Source organism: Stegodyphus dumicola, chromosome X1 (genome assembly GCF_044657685.1).
Source record: "Stegodyphus dumicola isolate Sdum_Otavi_A_Nest chromosome X1, ASM4465768v1".
Classification (NCBI taxonomy): Eukaryota; Metazoa; Arthropoda; class Arachnida; order Araneae; family Eresidae; genus Stegodyphus; species Stegodyphus dumicola.
Genome location: NC_140780.1, coordinates 4,496,540 through 4,518,546, shown reverse-complemented (window position 1 = coordinate 4,518,546; position 22,007 = coordinate 4,496,540). Strand labels below are relative to the sequence as shown.

The 22,007-nt window shown below is 34.5% G+C and overlaps 1 protein-coding gene across 6 annotated transcripts in view; it reads left to right on the top strand.

Moving 5' to 3' along the window:
* The window catches only part of LOC118180441 (uncharacterized), a 46,393-nt gene extending 25,838 nt beyond the window's left edge, over positions 1-20,555 (top strand). For 3 of the 6 annotated variants that reach the window (XM_085808366.1, XM_085808370.1, XM_085808369.1), the window contains exon 5: positions 18,842-20,555. Coding sequence is in view for 1 of the 6 variants with exons in the window: in XM_085808365.1 (XP_085664491.1) it covers positions 8,677-9,840 (1,164 nt within the window). In the remaining 5 variants the exon portion in view is untranslated. Of the gene's footprint in view, positions 1-1,163; positions 1,263-8,654; positions 10,814-14,531; positions 14,680-18,841 lie in introns of those variants that run through there. The other 3 variants (XM_085808368.1, XM_085808365.1, XM_085808367.1) reach the window with 3 other exon arrangements.
* Positions 20,556-22,007: the final 1,452 nt, after the last annotated feature.

The window sequence follows — 22,007 nt, the reverse complement described above, 5'->3', positions numbered from 1 at the left end:
CTCGAAAAAATGAGGTCGAAAATTAGAGTTTTCAGAATTAATTAATATCTCAGATTTTAGCTATTTTTGGGGAGGCAGTGGATGTCGACCTTTCTCAGGACCCAAAAAAGAACTGTAGAAAGCTTAGTGACGATAGCTATAGTAGTAGCTGAGTTAATTGCGAACAAATACACAAACATTCTTCTTTATATATATGTAGTGTTGGCAGTGGCGATAAATGCAAAGCATATTTTGCTTCCCTTAAAGCTAAGACTAATCTAAATAAAATTCATGCTTTATTCCGTAAATTAAAATAAGCTAACACTGTAGCCTTTAAATTTAAAATCATTTGAGTGAAAGAAAACTAGCATTATGCTAACTCATAAAAACACACATTCACCGATACCGACGTACATATAATACTCGACCAACCCGCAGATCTTGACGTCATCGGCCAATCAGCAGCAACCATGTTAGCTTACCACACATCCTCCGATCAAACTTTGCATAAGGAAAAATTAAAGCCAACAAACGGCCCTGTTTTCCTCATGCAAATACAAAAACAAAACTTACACAGAATTACAGAAGTTCATAGTTCAATTCTATTATATGAAAGCACTTATTGTCTTTAAACACTGAAAACATCTAAACAAAACTTCCTTAAATTAACAGCTGTCGCCGCTTTTGTAAATAAGTCCGCAGTATTTAATTTACTGGTGATAAATTCAAGGTCAAACACTCCATCATTTACTAGTCTTCTAATAAAGTGATATTTTATGTCTCTGTGCTTAGTTCGGCGATTTTCTATTGGCGATCTAGAAAAATCAATGGCAGACTTGTTATCACAAAATAGTTTATATTCTCTTAAGTTAAACTTTAAAATTTCATCTTGTAAGACATTTTTTGTCCACATTAATTCCTTTGCTGCTTTAGATAAGACGATATACCCCGCTTCCATGGTTGATAAACTTACAATTTTTTGTTTAACAGTTTTCCAGATTACCAGTACTCCATCTAAATATAATATAAATATAATAGGAATGACAAGTTGTCATTCCTATTACTTGCATAATCAGCATCTGAATCTTCGATAAGTTTAATCTTCGATAAGTTTAATTTATATAATTTAGTACTATTGAGATAACCAAGCAATTTCAACAATGCTTCCCAATGCCTAATTCCAGGATTCTCCTGAAACTGTGATAAGACATTCACTGCATATGTAATATCAGGCCTTGTCCTGTTAGCTACAAGAACTAAACATCCCAACAGATTTCTAAAGGGTAATGTATGCATTTCCGCAATTTCTGCACTTGTAGATGGACAATCTAATTTGGTAAGAATAATGCCTTTATCTATGGGAAGTGAAGTTATTGGTATCTGAAAATGTTTAAATTTTTCAAAAGTTTCTGCTATATATTTTTGCTGATATATAAAAACCCCATTCTCATTCTCTAAGAATTCAATTCTAAGTAACGTTTCAGTTTTGCCTAATACTTTAAGATCAAAAAACTTACTCAGCTGTGAAATTACTTTATACCATATTGATCTTTACTAAAAATCACAATATCATCTACATATAACAAGAGAGTTACATCTGAACTTTTATAAACACAATTACACCATTGTATTTTCTTAAAATGTAGATTTTCTAAAGTACTTTCAAATTCACAAAACCATTCATGGCCGCTTTGATGTAGACCGTAAATGGCCTTGTGTAATAAACACACTTTATTTTCCTCTTCAATAAATCCCTCTGGTTGGGTCATATATATTTTTCATTTAGGTTTGCATATAAATATGCATTCTTTACATCTAACTGACAATAAGTCCATCCATATATAAACATACCAGTATAGTGGGAAAATATTCTTATGATTGAAAAATTTACTACAGGACTGTAAACGTCATGAAAATCTTCACCTCTTTTCTGCCTGAATCCCTGTGCTACTGAACGTGCTTTGTATCTAACCACTTGATTCTTTTCATTTCTTTTTAGCATATAGAACCATTTGTTTCCTAGCATAGTTTTATTTTCTGGCTTTTCGACTAATTCCCAAACCTTTCTTTTCTTCATTGTGTCAATTTCTTCTTTCATTGCCTTATCCCATTCTTCGGCATTTACTGATTTTCATGCTTCTTTAAAATTTTGTGATATAGCAATTTCTACGGAATTTGCCTCTTCAGACACGGAGCTAGTCTCCTTTTCTACAAGATTAACTTTCCCCGAGTATTCGTTTTTTCCACTAAAATCAAACTTATCTTTTTCAAATTTAATATTTCTTGCCTCACAATACATTTCAATATCATTATAGGATCTAAAACGGGTGTCTGTTCCCTCTACATAATAATATATGTCTGTACATCTTCCGTCTGGCCTTTTAACTGCTTTTCTTTGCCAGTTTAAGTCTGATTCTTCTTTCGGGGTAAATTTGTCATCTGAGAACTTTATTTCTTCTCTAGAAGTTTCCTGTTCTTCATCTGATTCTGCTAATAGCTCAGGTTCCTCTAGTCTTTTAAACTTAGTTTTTGTCTGGGGTATATCTAATGCTAGAAAATTCATCCAGTAACTGAATTATCCTTGCTTTTTGTTTTGAGTTTGAATTGCTTCTGTAGAACTTCCCATGCTTCTTTACCACTTGAGCATTCTTGTATCAGCAGCCTGAACTCAGTTTTAATTCCATAATATAATGTAGTGAAGGCTGTGTTCTCTCTCAATGTGAATTCCTGCTTTTCACGTCTTGTTGTACTTTTATCTAATTCTTCTTCTTCATCCTCTATGAAGATCCAACAATTTCTATCCAGTACCAGCATTTTAATATCGACTTTCCATCGATCCCAGTTTTTGTCTGATTTCTGTTCCAGGATGCAAATGGCATCCTGGAACAGAAATCAAAGTTCCATCAAATTCAGTTTTTCAACGAACTTCACATTACAGGTTTCTATTAATCTGCGTTCTTCTGGTAGCCATATCCTATAACCCCTAGTTTCCTTCGCATATCCTACCATGATTTCTTCTTTGCACCTCATTTGTAATTTATTTCTAATCTGTTTTGGCATGCCAACTACCAAATATTTTAAAATAAACAACATTGGGTTTTCTATTTAGAAACATTTCATAAGGGATTCGGTTGCTTTTATGACATAATCTGTTCCATGTATGTACGAAACAGCCAAGAGCTTCTGCCCATCATTCTTTTCCCATTTTACCATCATTAAGCATAGCTTTAACTGCGTCTAATGCCGTTCGGTTAAAATGTTCACACACACTGTTCTCTTCTGGGCTGTACGCGTTTGTGCGTTCAACACTAATTCCATTTTCGGCTAAGTACCCTTCGAATTGCCTGTTGCAGAATTCCTCACCGTTATCGGTGCGTATACTTATTAATTTCCTATTCGTCAGTCTTTCCATTTGCCTATGATAATTCTTAAAGTTGTAGAATGATTAATTTTTTTTCATACAATACACTGTTACTAATCTACTATAGTCATCCACAATAGTGAGGAAATATTTACTCCCACCGTTAGATGGAACTGGGAGTGGGCCACAAACGTCTAAATAAACCGACTGCAATGGTTTATTTGATCTCTTCGGAACAGTTTTAAAAGTTATTCTACTAGATTTAGCAATAATACACGGTTCACACCTCTCCATTGTTTTTTCAATTTCTGGTAACCCTTTCACGCTTTGATTCTTACTAGTATTCTTAACATAATCAAAATTTACGTGACTAAATCTCCGAAGCCATAGCATCGTATTGTCTACTTTATTTAACTTTCCAATTTCTGTACCGTAACCAGCTTCCTTTTTATCTGTTGCATATCTAAATGGTTTTACGTGATAAAGTCAGTCATATCGTTTAGCATAGCATAATCTATCCCAATTATTAAAATATATCCACATCTTCCCTTTTGAAATCACAAAATGAGCACCTCCCTTTTCTAACCTTGCTCCCGATAGTAAATTTCTTTTTAGATTTGGATTATATAACACATTATCTAACTCAATCCAATTTATTCGATTGCCTACTTTTACTGCAAATTTGACGGTACCCTTTTCTTGTACTTTACTTTCAGAATTTCCTACAGCTAAAGACATACGTATATCATCTATTTCTTCAAAATTTGTCATTAAATTTCTATTATTACAGAAATGAGTTGTAGCTGCAGTATCTACGACCCAAATAAATTTACCTGCATTACCTCCTTTAACTGTAGTTGTTACATAATTTTCTACTAACATTAATTCTTTATTATCGTCTATTTTAAATTTCTGATTTTTACTTACATTTTCTTCACATTGAGCGATTAAGTGTCCAAATTTATGACATCTGAAACAAGGTCCTGTTCTCATATTCCCCATTTCCCTGCATATCTTTCCCTGCATTTGAACTAATAGTATTGAACACGCTTACCTTGCTGTCTTCTAAATCAGCATTTACCATAAGTCGGCTTTCTTCTCTTACCAGTTCTTCGGCAATTCTTTCCAGCGTGAAATCTTCGTCCTTCCACCTATAGATCAACTGTACAATGCCGGCATATTCCTTTGGTAATCTCCTTATTGCCTGAAATCCTTTAAAAAGATCTGGCAAGTTGTGTCCAGCTTCAGCCAACTTTGCAGTCATTTTTATCCTCGCGATGAATAATCCTATTTTTTCATTTGGGGTATATCTAATGCTAAAAAATTCATCCAGTAACTGTGTAGGGTTTATAGTTATTTTAACTAACATTTATTTTAAGTTTAAACTATCTTTCCTGTCAATCCTTACTTTCCCCTGGAACTGCCAATGCCAGAATATGTAAATTTGAGTAGAACGCGCAAGCATTCAAATTATCAGCGGAAGTAGTATGATTTAAATAGAAGGAAACGAGTTCGGTGAGAGAGTTATTCTTACTTAGCGAGCGCGGAGGTAGTTATAGAGATTAAAGAACCCCGCGTTGCGGCCTATGTGCTTGGCGGAAAGTAGTTGCAACTGTTCCAGTGAGCTTCAAGTCTGCTGAATTAGCTGCGGCTTTTGTAAAACGCGGTGAGTTAGTTATTTTAGAGAGCCTCGTAGTTAGAATATTGTCTTTACTTTCTTTTCAGGTTCTTATTTTTATTTTGACTGCCGAGTTGGCACCGTTTGTAAGCGTCAAGAGAACACAATTGTAAATTAGTACGTTGAATAAAAAGGGACTTAAACCCTTTATAAGACTCTGTGGTTTATACAAGCTTTCACAGTCACCTCTTGGTTGCGTGCTAGTTAGAGGCGCGCAACGTTATATTGGCGCCCGAACACTTAACGAACTGAAATGGCCGAAAACTGGATGGAAGCCGCTGGACAACACCAAGAAATGACAACGCAGTTAGAAGGATTTGGATACCTGGTCCAGACTTTGAGAGCATCAATCAAGCCAAACGTCTATTTCGACGGAAAAAATTCGGTGTCCGTATTTTTAGAAGGTATAGAAAACCACTTTCAGCTCTATCCTGTGCCTGAAAGACAAAAAGTTGCTATCGCCACATCAGCACTAAGAGGACAGGCCGCGCTATGGTGGAAAAATATAGGCAAATTTCTTCTAGGTGAATTTGGAAGCCTGACGTATACTTTTGAAAATTTCAAAAAATCGTTAGTAAAGGCCTTCCCCATAGTGAAAGATCGCGCACGGCTGGAAGCCGAGCTATATAGTTTCTATCAACGGGATACAGCACAATTGACGGACTTTATTTTACGAAAAATCAAGCTAACGGATATGCTGTACGGCAAGAAACCCGATGCGGAGATAATTGAAATAATATTACCAAGATTGTTACCCGCTGTTCAAGACTACTTTGAAATTAGAAACCCAACCACATTGCAGGAACTTTTCGAATTGGCGGTGAAGTTTCAAAATCGCAGAATCACGGAAAGAGCGAGAGGGGAAACATATTCTCAAAGTACCAGAAGGAAGGAGGAAACAAGAAATGGAAATCGCTCATATGGGGGAAAGAACTATCAAGCTAACGCATCGAAACTTGAAGGGCAAGGCCCAAAAAGAAAATTTGAAAATAAGCATCCGCGTACCCAGAAGACACAGATTGAAAGGAAAGCTTTAAACGACTAGAGGGGCCTGTGAAAGAGAGGGTCCAGACCCCGGAAGTTTTAGAAAAACCCTCAAATAGACATCTAAATACAGTCATCGTAAAAAACTCACAGCTACCAATTATACAAGTCCTGGTTGGCGATGTACCAGTAGAAGCCCTCATCGATACAGGGGCAGAAGGCAATTTCATGAGTGAAAAGTTCTTCAAAAAGAATTTTTATAGGATACGACTCTTTAAAACCAGAAATACGGAAATTATAGCGGCGCAAGGAAAAACATGTCACTGCATCGGGAAAGTAGCATTAAACGTACAGGTAAAAGAGGAAAATCTCAAAGTATTAATTTTTGTGGTGAAACACCTCCAACACTCTCTTATTTTAGGTATGGACTTTTTAAGGGCCGCGAGGGCCAAATTAAATTTTCAAGATAGTTCCGTGGTGCTGGAGATGGACCAGAGGGTGGTGGAACCTGCGGAGACACCTGAATTGGACCTTAGCCATTTGAATGACCAGGAAAGTAAAGCAATACAGCAAGTGGTGAGTAATTTTTCTCATTTGTTTTCAGAAAAACCGGGAAACTGTCAGATTGTAACTCACAAGATTCAATTAAATGCCGAAAAACCTTGTAGGACTAAACCTTACCGCTATGACAAACAAAAAGACATAATCATCGAAGAACATATTCAGGAGATGTTAAAGAATAAAATAATAATGCTCATAAATAGTGAATACGCGAGTCCAGTCGTACTATGTAGGAAAAAGAACGAGTTTCCTCCTTCTGATAAAAGGGCTTGGAGGTTTGCTATCCATTATAGAAAACTAAATAGCATAACTAAATTCCCAGTTTACCCTTTGCCGGTTATAGACGAGATCATTAGACAGATCAAATCGACGAGATATATGTCTACTTTGGACTTAACGTCTGGCTACTATCAAATAGCTATGAGACCCGAAGATATACACAAAACCGCGTTTATAACAAAATCGGGCACTTATGCATTTTTACGCATGCCTTTTGGGTTGTGTGGGGCCCCGTCAACATTCCAGAGAGCTATGGACATTGTTCTAAAGCCTGTCCTAGGAAAATCAACTTTAATTTATCTAGATGATATAATTATAACGAGTAGTACGTTGGAACAACACATTAGTGATCTCGAACAAGTTTTTAAATTATTAAAAGAGGCCGGTCTTACAATTAACGCCTCAAAATGCAAGTTCGCAACTAAAGAACTTAAATATCTCGGTTATAAAATTTCGCAAAAGGGTATAGAAACGCAAGATTCAAAAATAAAAGCTATTAAGAATTTTCCACCGCCCAACACCGCCAAGAAACTTTCGTCTTTCCTTGGACTATGTTCTTACTATCGAGCTTTCATAAAAGATTTCGCCAATATTGTTGAACCACTCTTAGTAATCAAAAGAAAAAAGAGTAAATTTACGTGGACAGCGGAAGCTAACACGGCTTTTGAAAGATTAAAAGAAGCGCTTATTAATGCCCCTGTTTTAAAATTCCCTGAGGGGGACGAAAACCTGGAAATTGCGGCAGATGCATCAGACTATGCGGTGGGTGCGGTTCTTATGCAAAATAACCATCCGCTGGCATTTTTTAGTAAAACATTGAATCAAACACAAAGGAATTATACAGCTACAGAAAGAGAAACATTAGCCGTATTAATGGCTGTACACAAATTTCGAGTTTATTTCGGCAAATCGCCAGTAACAGTTTTTTCGGATCATGCGGCTGTTGGTAGACTTTACTCGGGAAAAAACCTAACGCCCAGGTTAATAAGATGGGCTTTAAAACTCCAGGAATATAATATCACAATAAAATATAAACCGGGTAAGGAAAACAATGTAGCTGACGCACTTTCTCGTATAAAACTGGACGATGAAGGTAATGAACTTAAATGCGCTGTGTTGACTTCAAAAATTTTAGATTCTAGAGATACGGTTATTACTGAACTGAAAGCTGATCCTGAATTTGGAAATATCTATGCTTATTTGAAAGACCCCGAAAGCTTTGAGCATACAGATATCGATGCGATAAGAAATAGAGCAAAAAACTATGAAATAATAGATAATTTATTATTCTATACGAAAACAACAAACGAAAATCTTGAGTATAAGCCAGTCATCCCAGCCTCGCTTCGATTAAGCATTTTGAAGGAGTTGCACGAAAAAAAAAACAGCGGGCCACCTCGGGGTCAGAAAGACTTTAAAAAGGGTACGCGAGGCGGTATATTTCCCGCAATTATACAAAATAGTAACGGCGTATGTCAGGTCCTGCAATCAATGTCAGTTAATAAATGATATTAATTACAGCCCGGCCGGGTACTTAAATAGCATTCGCGCTACATTTCCGAATGAAATTTTAGGCATAGATCTCCTTGGTCCCTTCCCCCAGAGCGAGTTAAATAAAAATCGTTTTCTTTTAGTAATAGTAGATCATTTTTCAAAATGGATAGAAATTGTTCCACTTAAACGCGCGTCAGCCAAAACAGTCGCAGATGCATTCTTACACAGATACATTTTAAAATACGGTGCACCGATAAAAGTCATTAGCGATAACGGAAAACAATTCATTAGTCAAATATTTGAAAACATATGCAATGGACTTGATATACGCCATATCAAAATGGTTCCGTATAGACCACAGGCTAACATAGCAGAAAGAGTTAATAAAAACATTGTAAAAATAATTCGCAGTTACGTTAGCACACATCACAAGCGCTGGGATGGCTACATAAATGAATTAGCTTATGCTTTAAGAACGGCACATCATGATACTACGGGAAAAACTCCAGCAGAATTATTTTTAGGCAGAAAGTTAATTATGCCTTTAGATAAATTATTCTTTGTGCAACAAAGAGAGCAGGAATTCAAACAAAAGGACGTGCAAAAACTAATTGATCAGGCGCTTAAAACCTCGGATACGGCAAGAAATAGGCAGAAAATTTATTACGATAAAAAACGTCGTGAAGCAGATTTTAAAGTTGGTGATAAAGTATTGAAACGGAAATTTTCTTTATCAAGTGCCCCAGACAATTTTATGGCAAAGCTAGCTCCAAAGTTTGAAGGCCCCTATGTAATTCAGGAAATCAAAGGAGTAGTCTTATATCTTAAAAACGAGAGAGGGGAAATCTGTAAAGCAAGTCCCGACCAGGTGAAAAAATACTATAATCCCAATGATTTTGAAATCCTTAAAAGTTTCTTGCAGGACTCAAGTCTAAACGAAATAGAAGGGCCAGAGACTGCAACAACTATTCCACCACCCAAGAAACGGAGAACTGAAGAGAGACCTAGCACTTCTACAACCCGGACGTCGGTATCAAAAAGAAAAAATGAGTATCAAACTCCGGCGTTTAAGAAAAACAAAAGTACAGATGAACCGGGTAAAGAAACCGTGGTAAAAAGAAAAACACCACCTACAAAGGATGGCAGTAGGAATTACACATCAAGAAGAACGCGCACACGGCCACAGAGTCAGGTGCCAGGAAGGCCGCCGTTCCGGAAACTGAAACGCCAACAGGAGGCACAGAAGTACGAGGAACAGAAGAAATTCAAGGACTCCAGACCGGAGGACGTCAAGACCAGCCGTCCCAGGCAGAAACGCAAAAGCCAACAACCAGACGATTACTCCGTCAAGAGGCCAGCATGTAGAGGACGCAAAAGAAAGATCAACGGGGACGACACGCGGAGATCAACAAGGAGAAGATTGACATCCATGACACCTCTGACTTGGGATCAATTTTGTCAAAAACGGATGACGGAGTTTCAAGCATCGAAAACTCAAAGATAAGTTAAAACCTTCTATAAATATTTTTCTCTTTTGTTCCGAAATGTTATGCATAAGTACGAAGTTCTATGTTTTGACGAAAGTCAATATGTCTCGGTTGAGACTTAGTTTTGTTTTACTTTATTTAGCTAAGGCAAAAGTATTATTTTCTTTAAGTGTAAAAGCTAAAAACAAGCATTTTCTGTTGGTCGAAAGACTAATTCTGTTATGTTAAAGCCAAAATTTGGCCGGAGATAAAAATAACTTCGTATTCTTGTATGTACTAATAAGAATTTTAGTTCCAGTACCGCCAGCTTGGTGAAGATTGAGTAAAGTAAAAATTTATTTCTCTTATTCATTTTATGGTAAATTGTAAAAAGCATATGTATTAAACTTTTGTAAATGTATGTAAATACTTGCATGTTATGTAAAAGTAGAATTTAGTCTAGAAGCATAAAATTGTAGATGCTAAAAGTGAATGCTTAAAAGCAATGAAGTCAAAATTTAAGTATTAAACTGTAAAGTCATGCTTTAGAGCGAAAGCCTGCATGTTTAAAGATGAATGAGGGGGAAGCTAGAATGAATGTGTTTTGTAGGGTTCTCCACCTACATTTGAATTTTTAAGAATATTAAAGTAGCTCATTGAGTTGTAGAATGTCGAGTAAGGTGTGTCTATTTGGTTGTTGAATTCTAACAAATCGTGGTGGTTAGGGGAAGTGTTGTAAGACTAAAACACGAATATTCCCGTTTGACACCACACACGGTGGAGAGCCAGGGTAAAGTTAAATTAATGCTTGAAAAATTGAATAAATGTGAATTAAGCAATAACTAAGAAAAACGAATCGTTAAAAACAAAAATTTATTGTGTCAAGAAAGTGTAAATTATAATGTATGTAGAAAGATACTGATACTTATTCCTTCCAGATGCTGGAAGGAAAGACCAAGATTGATTGATGGAGTCCAGGAAAAGTTGCTGTAAGAAGAAAGCTTGTAAAGAGTAACAGAATTTTAATTGTTACATAAGATTTTCTTTGTGTAAACGAGGCTTTCGCCAGTTAGTTCAGAATTAGATAAACTTACAACAGGTCGTTTGTAGGACCTGCTTCCAAGTTTTCCAAATTCTGGCAGCGGCAAATGTAGGGTTTATAGTTATTTTAACTAACATTTATTTTAAGTTTAAACTATCTTTCCTGTCAGTCCTTACTTTCCCCTGGAACTGCCAATGCCAGAATATGTAAATTTGAGTAGAACGCGCAAGCATTCAAATTATCAGCGGAAGTAGTATGATTTAAATAGAAGGAAACGAGTTCGGTGAGAGAGTTATTCTTACTTAGCGAGCGCGGAGGTAGTTATAGAGATTAAAGAACCCCGCATTGCGGCCTATGTGCTTGGCGGGAAGTAGTTGCAACTGTTCCAGTGAGCTTCAAGTCTGCTGAATTAGCTGCGGCTTTTGTAAAACGCGGTGAGTTAGTTATTTTAGAGAGCCTCGTAGTTAGAATATTGTCTTTACTTTCTTTTCAGGTTCTTATTTTTATTTTGACTGCCGAGTTGGCACCGTTTGTAAGCGTCAAGAGAACGCAATTGTAAATTAGTACGTTGAATAAAAAGGGACTTAAACCCTTTATAAGACTCTGTGGTTTATACAAGCTTTCACAGTCACCTCTTGGTTGCGTGCTAGTTAGAGGCGCGCAACGTTATAACTGAATTATCCTTGCTTTTTGTTTTGAGTTCGAATTCCTTCTGTAGAACTTCCCATGCTTCTTTACCACTTGAGCATTCTTGTATCAGCGGCCTGAACTCAGTTTTAATTCCATAATATAATGTAGTGAAGGCTCTGTTCTCTCTCAATGTGAATTCCTGCTTTTCACGTCTTGTTGTACTTTTATCTAATTCTTCTTCTTCATCCTCTATGAAGATCCAACAATTTCTATCCAGTACCAGCATTTTAATATCGACTTTCCATCAATCCCAGTTGTCATGGTTTAGCAGCTCAAAACTTTCAGGTAGTAATGACATCTTCAATTAAGCTTGAGCACAACGACTTGAACAAACTTCTAAGACAGGTCAGCTTCTTTTCGTGGATAACGGCCCTCTTCATTTACATTCCTTCAATGCTGAGTTGAACTGGGTAACAGGTTAGCTGTTGGCTCTGGGCCCATAACTTTTATGGCAGTGGAGATAAAGGCAAAGCATATTTTGCTTCCCTTAAATAAAGCTAAAACTAATCTAAATAAAATTCATGCTTTATTCCATAAATTAAAATAAAATAAGTTAGCACTGTAGCCTTTACATTTAAAATCATTTGAGTGAAAGAAAACTAGCATTATGCTAACTCATTATAACTCATTCGCCAATACCGGTGTACATATAATACTCAGCCAATCAGCGGCAACCACGTTAGCTTACCACCAATTGACCTCCGATCAAAATTTGCTTAAGGAAAAACTAATTATAAATTAAAGCCAACAATTATAGCCATCAAGCGGATGTATGTCAGGGGTAAAATGAGTCTGAATCTGTTAAGAATGAATGCGAAGTTGCTGGCTACGCTTTTTGCACCCCCGTATTTGATTACATTAGTGGATACTCTGAGAAGACGATGTGTAGGATGTGCGTGAGCAGTTTATCTCAGTATTTTCCCTTACTGTACTCGCTGTCACTTAATGCACATTTAAGAACACAAATTTTCCTTCCTGGAAGGGTAACTAGCTGTAAGCATCGATAAGGATGCACTAGATATGATGGCATGGCAAGAAATGTACGCGTTCCTAAACAAACTCCCCCAAATTTATTGCCCTTCTTAAACGGAAAGGTTTCCGCATGTGAGCGAGGGGACTTTACTTGAACGTCTCATGTTCTCATGAGCTCGTATTTCTAGGGAAATAGAGTATTGCAAGATCTGCTTATTGTTAAACTAAAACGTTAGGAATTCTAATTTTTGTCCTTGAAATTGTGGCTTAGTTTTATAAAAAGAAGTACCGGAGCTCATCTTATTTAGGGCTCCGGTGTGTTCTGGCTACAATTGTAATTTATCTTAAAAATTTAGAAGCACCGGAGCTGGGCTCCGCCACAATTTAAGCACTGGGCATGCCACTTCTATTGTTCTGGTTCTGGTATTTCTATTGTTCTGGTATTAACTGCCCAGCTGTGGCTCAAATGAAAAATGGACAGGACCCCTATCGTAACGTGCCTGGTGCTGCACGGAGCCTCTGAGGTGACAAGCACCGCACATTTACAATAGCAATTAATTAGCATTCCCCTTGTCCAGAGCATCCCAAGATGGTATGGGAAAGGGTGAGAGGCCTTAACACCAGTCGCTGATTGAAATACAGTGCCATACAAGAGGCTTGGCAGATAGTACATTGCCATACAATAATACTTTGGTTCATACACCATGTCGCAATTAAAGTACAACATATTACATATTGTTACAGATTTGGTATAGAAATAGCTAATGTTAGTAGAATTATAAATTAAATTGTTTTATTCCCTGTGCAGTGTAGTGCATGACAAATATTAAGAGAAGGCTATGCAGGAAAATTAAAAATACAAGAGCACGTGCATTTAATAAATAAATAGTATCTCTTTTTGATTTTGAGAAAGTGTCAAAAAATTCTCAAAAATTTAAAAAGCTTATATAAGAGGCATGAAAACCTCTCAATTCTTTAGTTAGTTGTTTTATGAGTTTTGTTTAGAAAACTGCTGTGGTGAAATCTGATTATCTTTCTCTACCTTTTGAATGTAAACGATTGTAGTGGTTTAAAAGATAACTACTGTGAGATATCGGGATAGTGTAGGAATATTTGAGATAATTAAAGCATTTTGTTTTATTTGTTATGATAATAAATCTTATTCATTTTTTTCATTGGACAATTCATAACGAACCCATACGGGCGCAACAATATAATGGCATATTACAAATAAAGTACGTATACAATAAAAATATGTATACTATACTACATTTAGAATAAAGTAATTTTGATTACGTCCATGTCTCTGAGGTGAAGAGGTATTGGGCCGGCCAACCGGTATAGTGGTCAGCGTGGCCGACTGCCATGCCGAAGGGCCCGAATTCGAATCTTGGACAAGGCATGAATGTTTGTAAATGTTTAGTTTCTGTGTGACATGGTGACACTCTGGATATGCAGCGAGCCGAGAGTCCTCTCGCGTGGCTTGGTGGAAGGGGAAAGGGGTGGGAGACCCTCAACCCATCTTCCAGGGGTGCTCTCCATCAAAATGGAGGGCGGAACTGAGCTAAATAGCACCGTCACCTGTAAGGTGCTCAATGCTGTTGCCAACGACAGGCGTATCTTGCACTCCTTGCCAAGAGGAATTTTGTGGGTTTGGGCTGATTTTACAGTCAGACAAGTGAGCATAAGTAACAACAACAATGTTACTGGAGCACTAGGAGGGCAATTGATGAGATATTGTCTTTTAGTGTTATATGTTCACTGAGTTCTGTTTGCACAATACTGCATTCTATTGCATTGTTTGTACAATATCCTGTTTGTTTTGTGTGCATTCTGTTTTGTTTTGTTCTGTTTGTACGCTGCGGTTGGAAGTAAAAAAAAAAAAAATTCTATAAATTTGATTCGTTTCAAAAGAGAATCTGCATTTGTGACTATTCAAATCATTTCGTTTAAAGGAGATGTGACACGTTCTCCGGCTTTTACTTTTTCAAATGATCTAAGAAATTGCTTTTCATTTCATTTCAGTTCCATGAGATGGTCAACCGGGATGAATTATGCAGGAGTTTATTGCAACGTTATCCGATCATCGTCTTCGCTCCCACCAGCGAGCCTATAGATAGGAACAAGGAATGGATTCTTGGTAGAGAGAACAGTGTTATGTCCTATCGTATCTGTAAGTCTTTTTAGGATTTGATTGTTACCTGCTATATGAAATAAGACATGGGAAAATAAAACAAGTCACTGAAACATAATTTGTAAACATAATTTCACTTTGATTTCTTCCCGTCCGTAAAAGTGGGGGGGGGAAGAAAAGGTATTTATGATGCGATTAAAACTACTGAAATATTTTTATATGTATCTTTTATTTTACACATTTAATTTTTGCATTTCTAAGCAATAGAAATGTTTAAAATTTAGAAATAGCAGTGTTTTAAATTTGAAGTATAACTTTTTTATTTAAATTTAGTACAACTTCAACGTGAGGGTGGCATTGATTAGAAAAATGATTTTTAGCATTTCGAGCGATAATTTCACGTGGGTCTCTCATTTTCAAGCAGCTTTATTCTGCTTGGATTATGGAAAGCCACTGCAATAAAAGTTTTCATTTGTTGCTGTACAAATCTGAATCAGTAATTGAAAGCTGAAAACTAACATTTTTGTTTAAATACAGAAAATCTCAACATCGCAATAACATTGATTGTAAAAATGATTATGTGCATCTATAAAGAGAGAATAATCTCATGCAGACTCTTAAAAATTTCAGCGGAAGCATACCGCAGTAAGATTTTGCATCTTTTTTTGCTAAAAATATGAAAAATTCAGAAAAAGGAAATTGAAATTTAGTATTTTTATTTTAATTAATAAAACTGCAGCCTCAAATGACATTGATAGTAAAAACCGTTTTGTGCATTTTAAGCGATAATCTCGCATAAGTCTTTTTTTTTTTCAAGTGACTGTATTCTGCTCGCTTCCTTGAAAATCTCAATAATGGAAGTTATTACTTAGAATTTTGATGCTTGAAAGCACTTTCCAACCATACAAAAAAATGGCTAATGCACAGATTCAAAATATTAATAAATTTCGATTGTATCTGTTCAAAACATCTGTTTGCGAATTCACGGCAATTTTCCAGTAGTTAATCTAAAATTCTCAAGACTGAGTTTGAGCAAAAATTAAGATGAGTAATATTTTCATTGCTGTAAATACATCACTATCATGATCAATAATTAGATTACTATGAATTATAATAATTAGATAATTGTAGGATAATTTTTTAAACTGAAATAAATTCCTCAAACAAAAAATAAAGCCGCCAAAAAATTTAAAAGGCATTATAAAAATTGCCAAACAACAAAATGTCGCCAAACATCGTGGTTTGTAATTTTAATTTGCAATTTCAGTTATACATATTAGGTGCAAACTCAGCCTTAGTTTGATGTAGATTTTCAATAACTCTGTTGATTTTGAAAGCATCGGACACAAGTCTCTTCTCTTCAGGAGCAAACAGCCCACCAGCGGCCGAGCGATAAAGTCGCTGAACACTGGTAGTTCGGTACGATGTTCAAATTCCGCAAATGGATTGGCTGCATGAGTCATTTCGTGGCTTTCACCATTTGAAATGTGTATACGAGCCAGTTTTCCTTAGAAAGTCCTCTATATGAAGGCATCCTTCCCTTAGATACATAGCCCTCAAGGCTTTACCATCATCTCAATAAATAAAATCAGGAGCAAACAAATTCTCTGAAAATATCTATGCCTAACTTGGCCGAGCAGTAAAGTCGCTGAACATTAGTAGGTTGGAATCCCGGCAAACGGGCTGGCTTCATGGCGTTTTCGTGCTTTTCCTGATGTGTAACATGTATACGAACCAGTTTTACTTTGAAAATCCTCCACGAAGGCATCACTCTCTTTAGGCAGATATTCCTGGAGGGCTTTAGCGTAATTAAAATATAATACTGTACCCGAATAAGGTTACAATTTTTTTTCTCGAATTTTTTCATCAAGGTTATTATTAGTGAGTTGTAAGCATGCACCCTGCTCACTATGTTTATCTCAATTGTATTGCTGAATGCTTAATCATTCCTGTTATTTGCAGCAGATTAGTGCTTGTTTTTATGTAGAGAAGTCAATTGAACGGCATAGCACCTTTTGTTTTGTTTTCTATTAGTTTTATTTAAAATGGTTCGAACAAATGATTTAGTATTCTCTTATGTAAGCTTTCAGCCCTCATAGGCATCTGTTCACATGAAATTTCGCATGTGCATTATATTACTAAAACACACTTTTTAAAATTGTATATTTTTATATCTAATTCTTGAAGATGATTCATGAAATATGAATTCCGTAGTAATAAAAAAATTAAAAGGCATTGTACATAATACCTATAACTAGCTGGGAATGTATGAAATTATTCATATTTCATACATATCCAAGGAATGCCAAATGAGAAACAGGCAAAGCATGAAATACATTTCTGATTCGTTTCGAAGAACCTAAACTACTTACTAGAAGTTAATAAATCATGTATGAAAACCCAAATGACTACTAAGAAGGAACCATGGGACTAATGGTTCTTGAATCGCTAAGATGTGTATTTGTGGAAAAGAAAAGTACATTGATTTATCATTTTAAAGGAAGCGTCAATACTGTACAGTACTACGTTGCGGATGTCGAGTTATTTCCCGTACTTCATGAAAACTCATTTGAGTACTGGACATGGGCGAGGCGACAGAATGTTGAAAGAACTTTCAACCAAATACAAAAACATTGCACATAAATGATACTGAACTGTACAACCACCTTTGTGAGCTCTGCCGGAAAAAACAAAAAGTTATTAATAAAGGGCATTGTTGTGAAACTTATGACTATTTCTGAAATTAATTTTCGTTGTCAGGTAGATTGTTGTCTTACTGATTCCCAGTCTCAACCAGAAAAAAAATACAAATTTATAATGTTTTATCAAATTCATCTCGCTACTTTTTTACGTATTTTGAATGACAGGTTTTTTAATGGGACTTTTTCATTACTTTTTCAAAATAACATTTGTACTTTTGAGGAATGAACATCTTTTAATAAAGAGCATTTGTCGTTCTATAGAATGTTTATGCATTATACACAAAGCCTAGGCAAAATATGTAATTCTTCAGATGATATAATTTATTTCTTCAGATAATATAATTTAATTCTTGAGATGATATCATTTTTGTGCATTCCGAGTTATAAAATGAATGAAATGTAACGCTGTTAAGTGAAACTAGCTCCAGGGTGTCTCTATGGTAAATAAATACAGTGAATTTTAAAGAATGCATTTATTCTATTTTGCTTTATGCGCTATCGACGAAGTAGGTTTAATTTAATTTTAGGTTAAGTATAAATGGAATGCAAGAAAAATGTGCATAATTTAATATTTACGAGGAAGCCATGTGGTGTACACATCAGACTCCTTTGAAATGCCCGAAAAATATCCATCCATCTTCTCAGTATTTATTTTTCCAAATAATCCCGTTCCAAATTTTCAAACTAGTTAGCCAAAAAGCCTTTGCAATCATCAACTTTATCAAAATGATGATCCATGCTTATTGCGTTATTTGCGGGAACTTCATTAATGCTTTCACCTTGTTTAAAATTTTTGTATTCGTCTGCGAGACTATCTGCACAGTCGTAAAGCGTTACCATGGTTACCAGTTTTTGCTTTACCATTGTTATTGTTAAAAATAAAATAAAATGGCTGTTCTAAAGCTTCAAAGTTGTGTTTTAATTGTTTATTTAGACAACATTTTTTAATTACACCTGAAGCTTCAATTTCAGATTATGTTAATTCACTGCTTTATATCCATATAAGAGGTTCTGCTCCATCAAAACTTCTTTCTGTGCCTCAGTGTAATAACGAATGCATTGTAGAATGTTGTAAGCTCTTTTAGGCTTGTATTAATATCATTTGTGTGTATTCTGGACTTTTAAAATTTAAACACATAAGTGGAAAAATACAAATAACTGGCTGAGAGGCAGGCACCGCATCGTCAGACGAGATCGTTTCCAGTCAAAAGAGGACTTCTGGTAAGCCTAATGATATTCCAAGTTTTCTCGCAGTATCTCTATATTTAGCTTCTTGGCTAATATCTTAATTTTCTGTCATAAGCAAAGTTAATAATTTAAATAACAATATTAACAATGTTCCATTATGTAACAGTGTTCCATTAACAATGTTTCATTATGTAACACTGTTCCGTTAGCAATTTTCTGTTAATAACGTTTTGTTCTTTCTGTTTAAATGAATGAATGAGTATTTATTTAAATTTTGACTAAATATTTATTTGAATCTCCTTTGAATTTAGGTGAACTGTTGTTGGAATGGGAAGGTCGTCAAGCTCGTATCGTCCGCCCAGATGTGTAAACTGTCAATGGCGCCCTACACATGATTTGATCGTGTAATGATGATGAGGCGTGATCTTACCAAATCAGGTGCTCCCATTGGTCCACCTAGCAATGGCTTCTTATCCATCATTCCTGCATTTTTGCAGTCGCCATCTTTTTCTGAAGACCAACACATCATAGAAAGAATAAAGGAAAACATAAAAAGGCAACGAAAACTGCTGTCAAACACTTACTGTGGTTAAGAGAAAAAAAGAAAGCTTCCCCCCCCCAAAAAAAAAACTTTGTGAAAAGTGCATTTTAGAAGAAGAGGCGATTTCTGTGCAGTGTTGTGTTCTTTCATTGTGCAGGAACGTGAACCTTCAGACCAATACCAGAAAATGTATTACAAATTCACGAACTGAAGTGTAAAAAAATGTATGTTTTGGGGTAGGGTATGAATAATTCAGAAATTTGCTTATAATTCAAAGAAAGCCAGTGAAGTGACACCATGGACAATTTTTTGAGAGCTTTTAGATAGAATTTATCAAAACATGTTAAATGGTGAAGAGTAAAATTTATTGCAACATCTAAACTCATTTTTTAATTACAGTACTGAACACGAAATTTGCTGTCAATGTACAGCTGTTCTTAGTTCTATCTATAAAAGGTGAAAGTACCATTCCTGAATACTTGGGATTTTAGAGAAATAATCCACAAAACCTCTACTATGATTCTTCCCTACTTTACAAAACTTTGTTATTGTATATTAATCTAACACAAAAATTGTTTAAGAAATTTATTTATTCATAATGAAGCGATACGCAGATTGAAGTGTGTAAAAACTATTTAAAGTATATTTATTTTATTAATAACAAATTCTATGTTTTGTGGAATACAATCATTAGAGTCATAGTTTGCTTATTACAAATGGCATCACACAGCTGCTTCAAAAACTACTTAGTTGTAGATTGAGAATTATTTGAAAACAAAGGGATTGTATATATTACATATATAGTATGCCCATATTATACTTATAAATTATATTAATTCAGACATTCATTGAGTTAAAAGTACATGAGAATATATCTTATTCAGTTCTACTTTTAAAATCTTTGCTGGCAAAACTGATTCAAATTAATGAATTAAATCTGTTTTGCGAGACCATTTTGTTTAATGTAATTTCTTACTTATGTATTGTACTAAAGCTGTTCCCCTAAAAAAATACTGTTATGCTTATGATGCTGAATCATATTATTTGCAATAATATTATTATTACTAATGCAGAAAGATATTTTTATGTATGTATATACGTGTGTGACGAAGAAACACACCCTTGTTGAAATGCTTCATAACACACACTGCTGTTTTGTCAGTTTGTAGTAATATATGCTTGAATGTTAATGTTTGACCAATGTATGAAAATGTAAATCTTACCAATGTATGGAAATATTTAAATTGTTGGATATAAATGAAAGGACCACTTTGGTTCACAAAATGCTACAGCAGAAAAAAAAATTGTGACTTGCTTTAGTTTTTTTTATTTTTGTGCCCAGTTGGAATAGGTGGCACTATATGGGTGCTATGATTTCGTAGTATGTTGTATTATTATGGTTACTATTTTATTACAAAAACCGTTAATGATTATTTTTGCAGCAGCACACAATAAAGCATTTGCTGTATTAGATGTGAACAAAACTTTGTTATGGTCTTCGTCCTCCCCCCCTTATTGTGAATTAATGAGACTGTCAATCCAGTATTTTAATTAAGAATTATTTGGAAAATGACATTTCCTTAATTTTTTTTTTAACTTGTTTTACAATTACCAATTTACCAATTTCATGATTGATATGGACTTTTTTCCTACTAAATGAATTCGGAAAATTCTGATTTAAATTACATGTTTCTAAACCATTTACTGTTATGTAATAAATGAATTATTCTTTTTCATCTAATGATAGAACTTCCAAGGTTTCTAAGCTGCAAAATTTATATAAATACATATTTCTTTTTCTGATGCATATAAAACTTTCCGGCTCATATTAGCATTTTAAAACAAAAAAACTAAATTAAATAAACTAGTAATTTTTAAATAGTTTTTCTAAAGCTGAAATTCAGATTTTTTTTAAACAAAAATAAAATAAATATAAAACATGAAATAAAGATTTAAGGGGAAAAATGGCAAATAAAGCTACTAGAAATATTTAAAAGTAACTTTAAACATTTAACTTTTAGAATTTTAAGATAAAATATTTAAGACAAATACACTTACTGTAATTTTTAAATTGTGTAAATTTACTTGCCTGAATTTTGACCCTTTTAAATTAAACAAAAACACATATTAAAAATATAAACAAAAATATTAAAATACAAAAGCACAAAATAAAACATGTTACAATTTAAACATTGCAGGCATTGTTTTGTTTGAATTTTAGTATTTTAAACTAAAACTTTTCAAAAAAAAATAAAATAAATATAAAACATGAAATAAAGATTTAAGGGGAAAAAATGGCAAATAAAGCTACTAGAAATATTTAAATGTAACTGTAAGCATTTAACTTTTAGAATTTTAAGATAAAATATTTAAGACAAGTATGCTTACTGTAATTTTTAAATTGTGTAAATTTACTTGCTTGAATTTTGACCCTTTTAAATTAAACAAAAACACATATTAAAAATATAAACAAACATATTAAAATACAAAAGCACAAAATAATACATGTTACAATTTAAACATTGTAGGCATTTTTTGTTTGAATTTTAGTATTTTAAACTAAAACTTAAACGGAAAAATTGCACACTTTGAATTTATCTGTTTTGATGAAAATTGCAGATGAATTCTAAATGTTCTGTGAGTTGGTTCAGTAAGTAATATCAGTGACAGCTATGGAAAATACAAATATATGGAAAATACAAAAAATATTAACTAACACAACATTGATCAAAATATTCAAACGAAAAACTTAAATTTTTGAATCAGTTTATGTATTTAATTTGTCAATATTTAGCCTTTTAATTAGGATAGCTCCCAAAGCCTTTCTCCTCTCCTTACATAAAACAGTCTTGGCACTGGAGTATGCCGGTATTTTAGTAATGAAATCATAACCTTTTTGATATAATTCTGAAAGTAGTTTTGGAAATATATGGGGA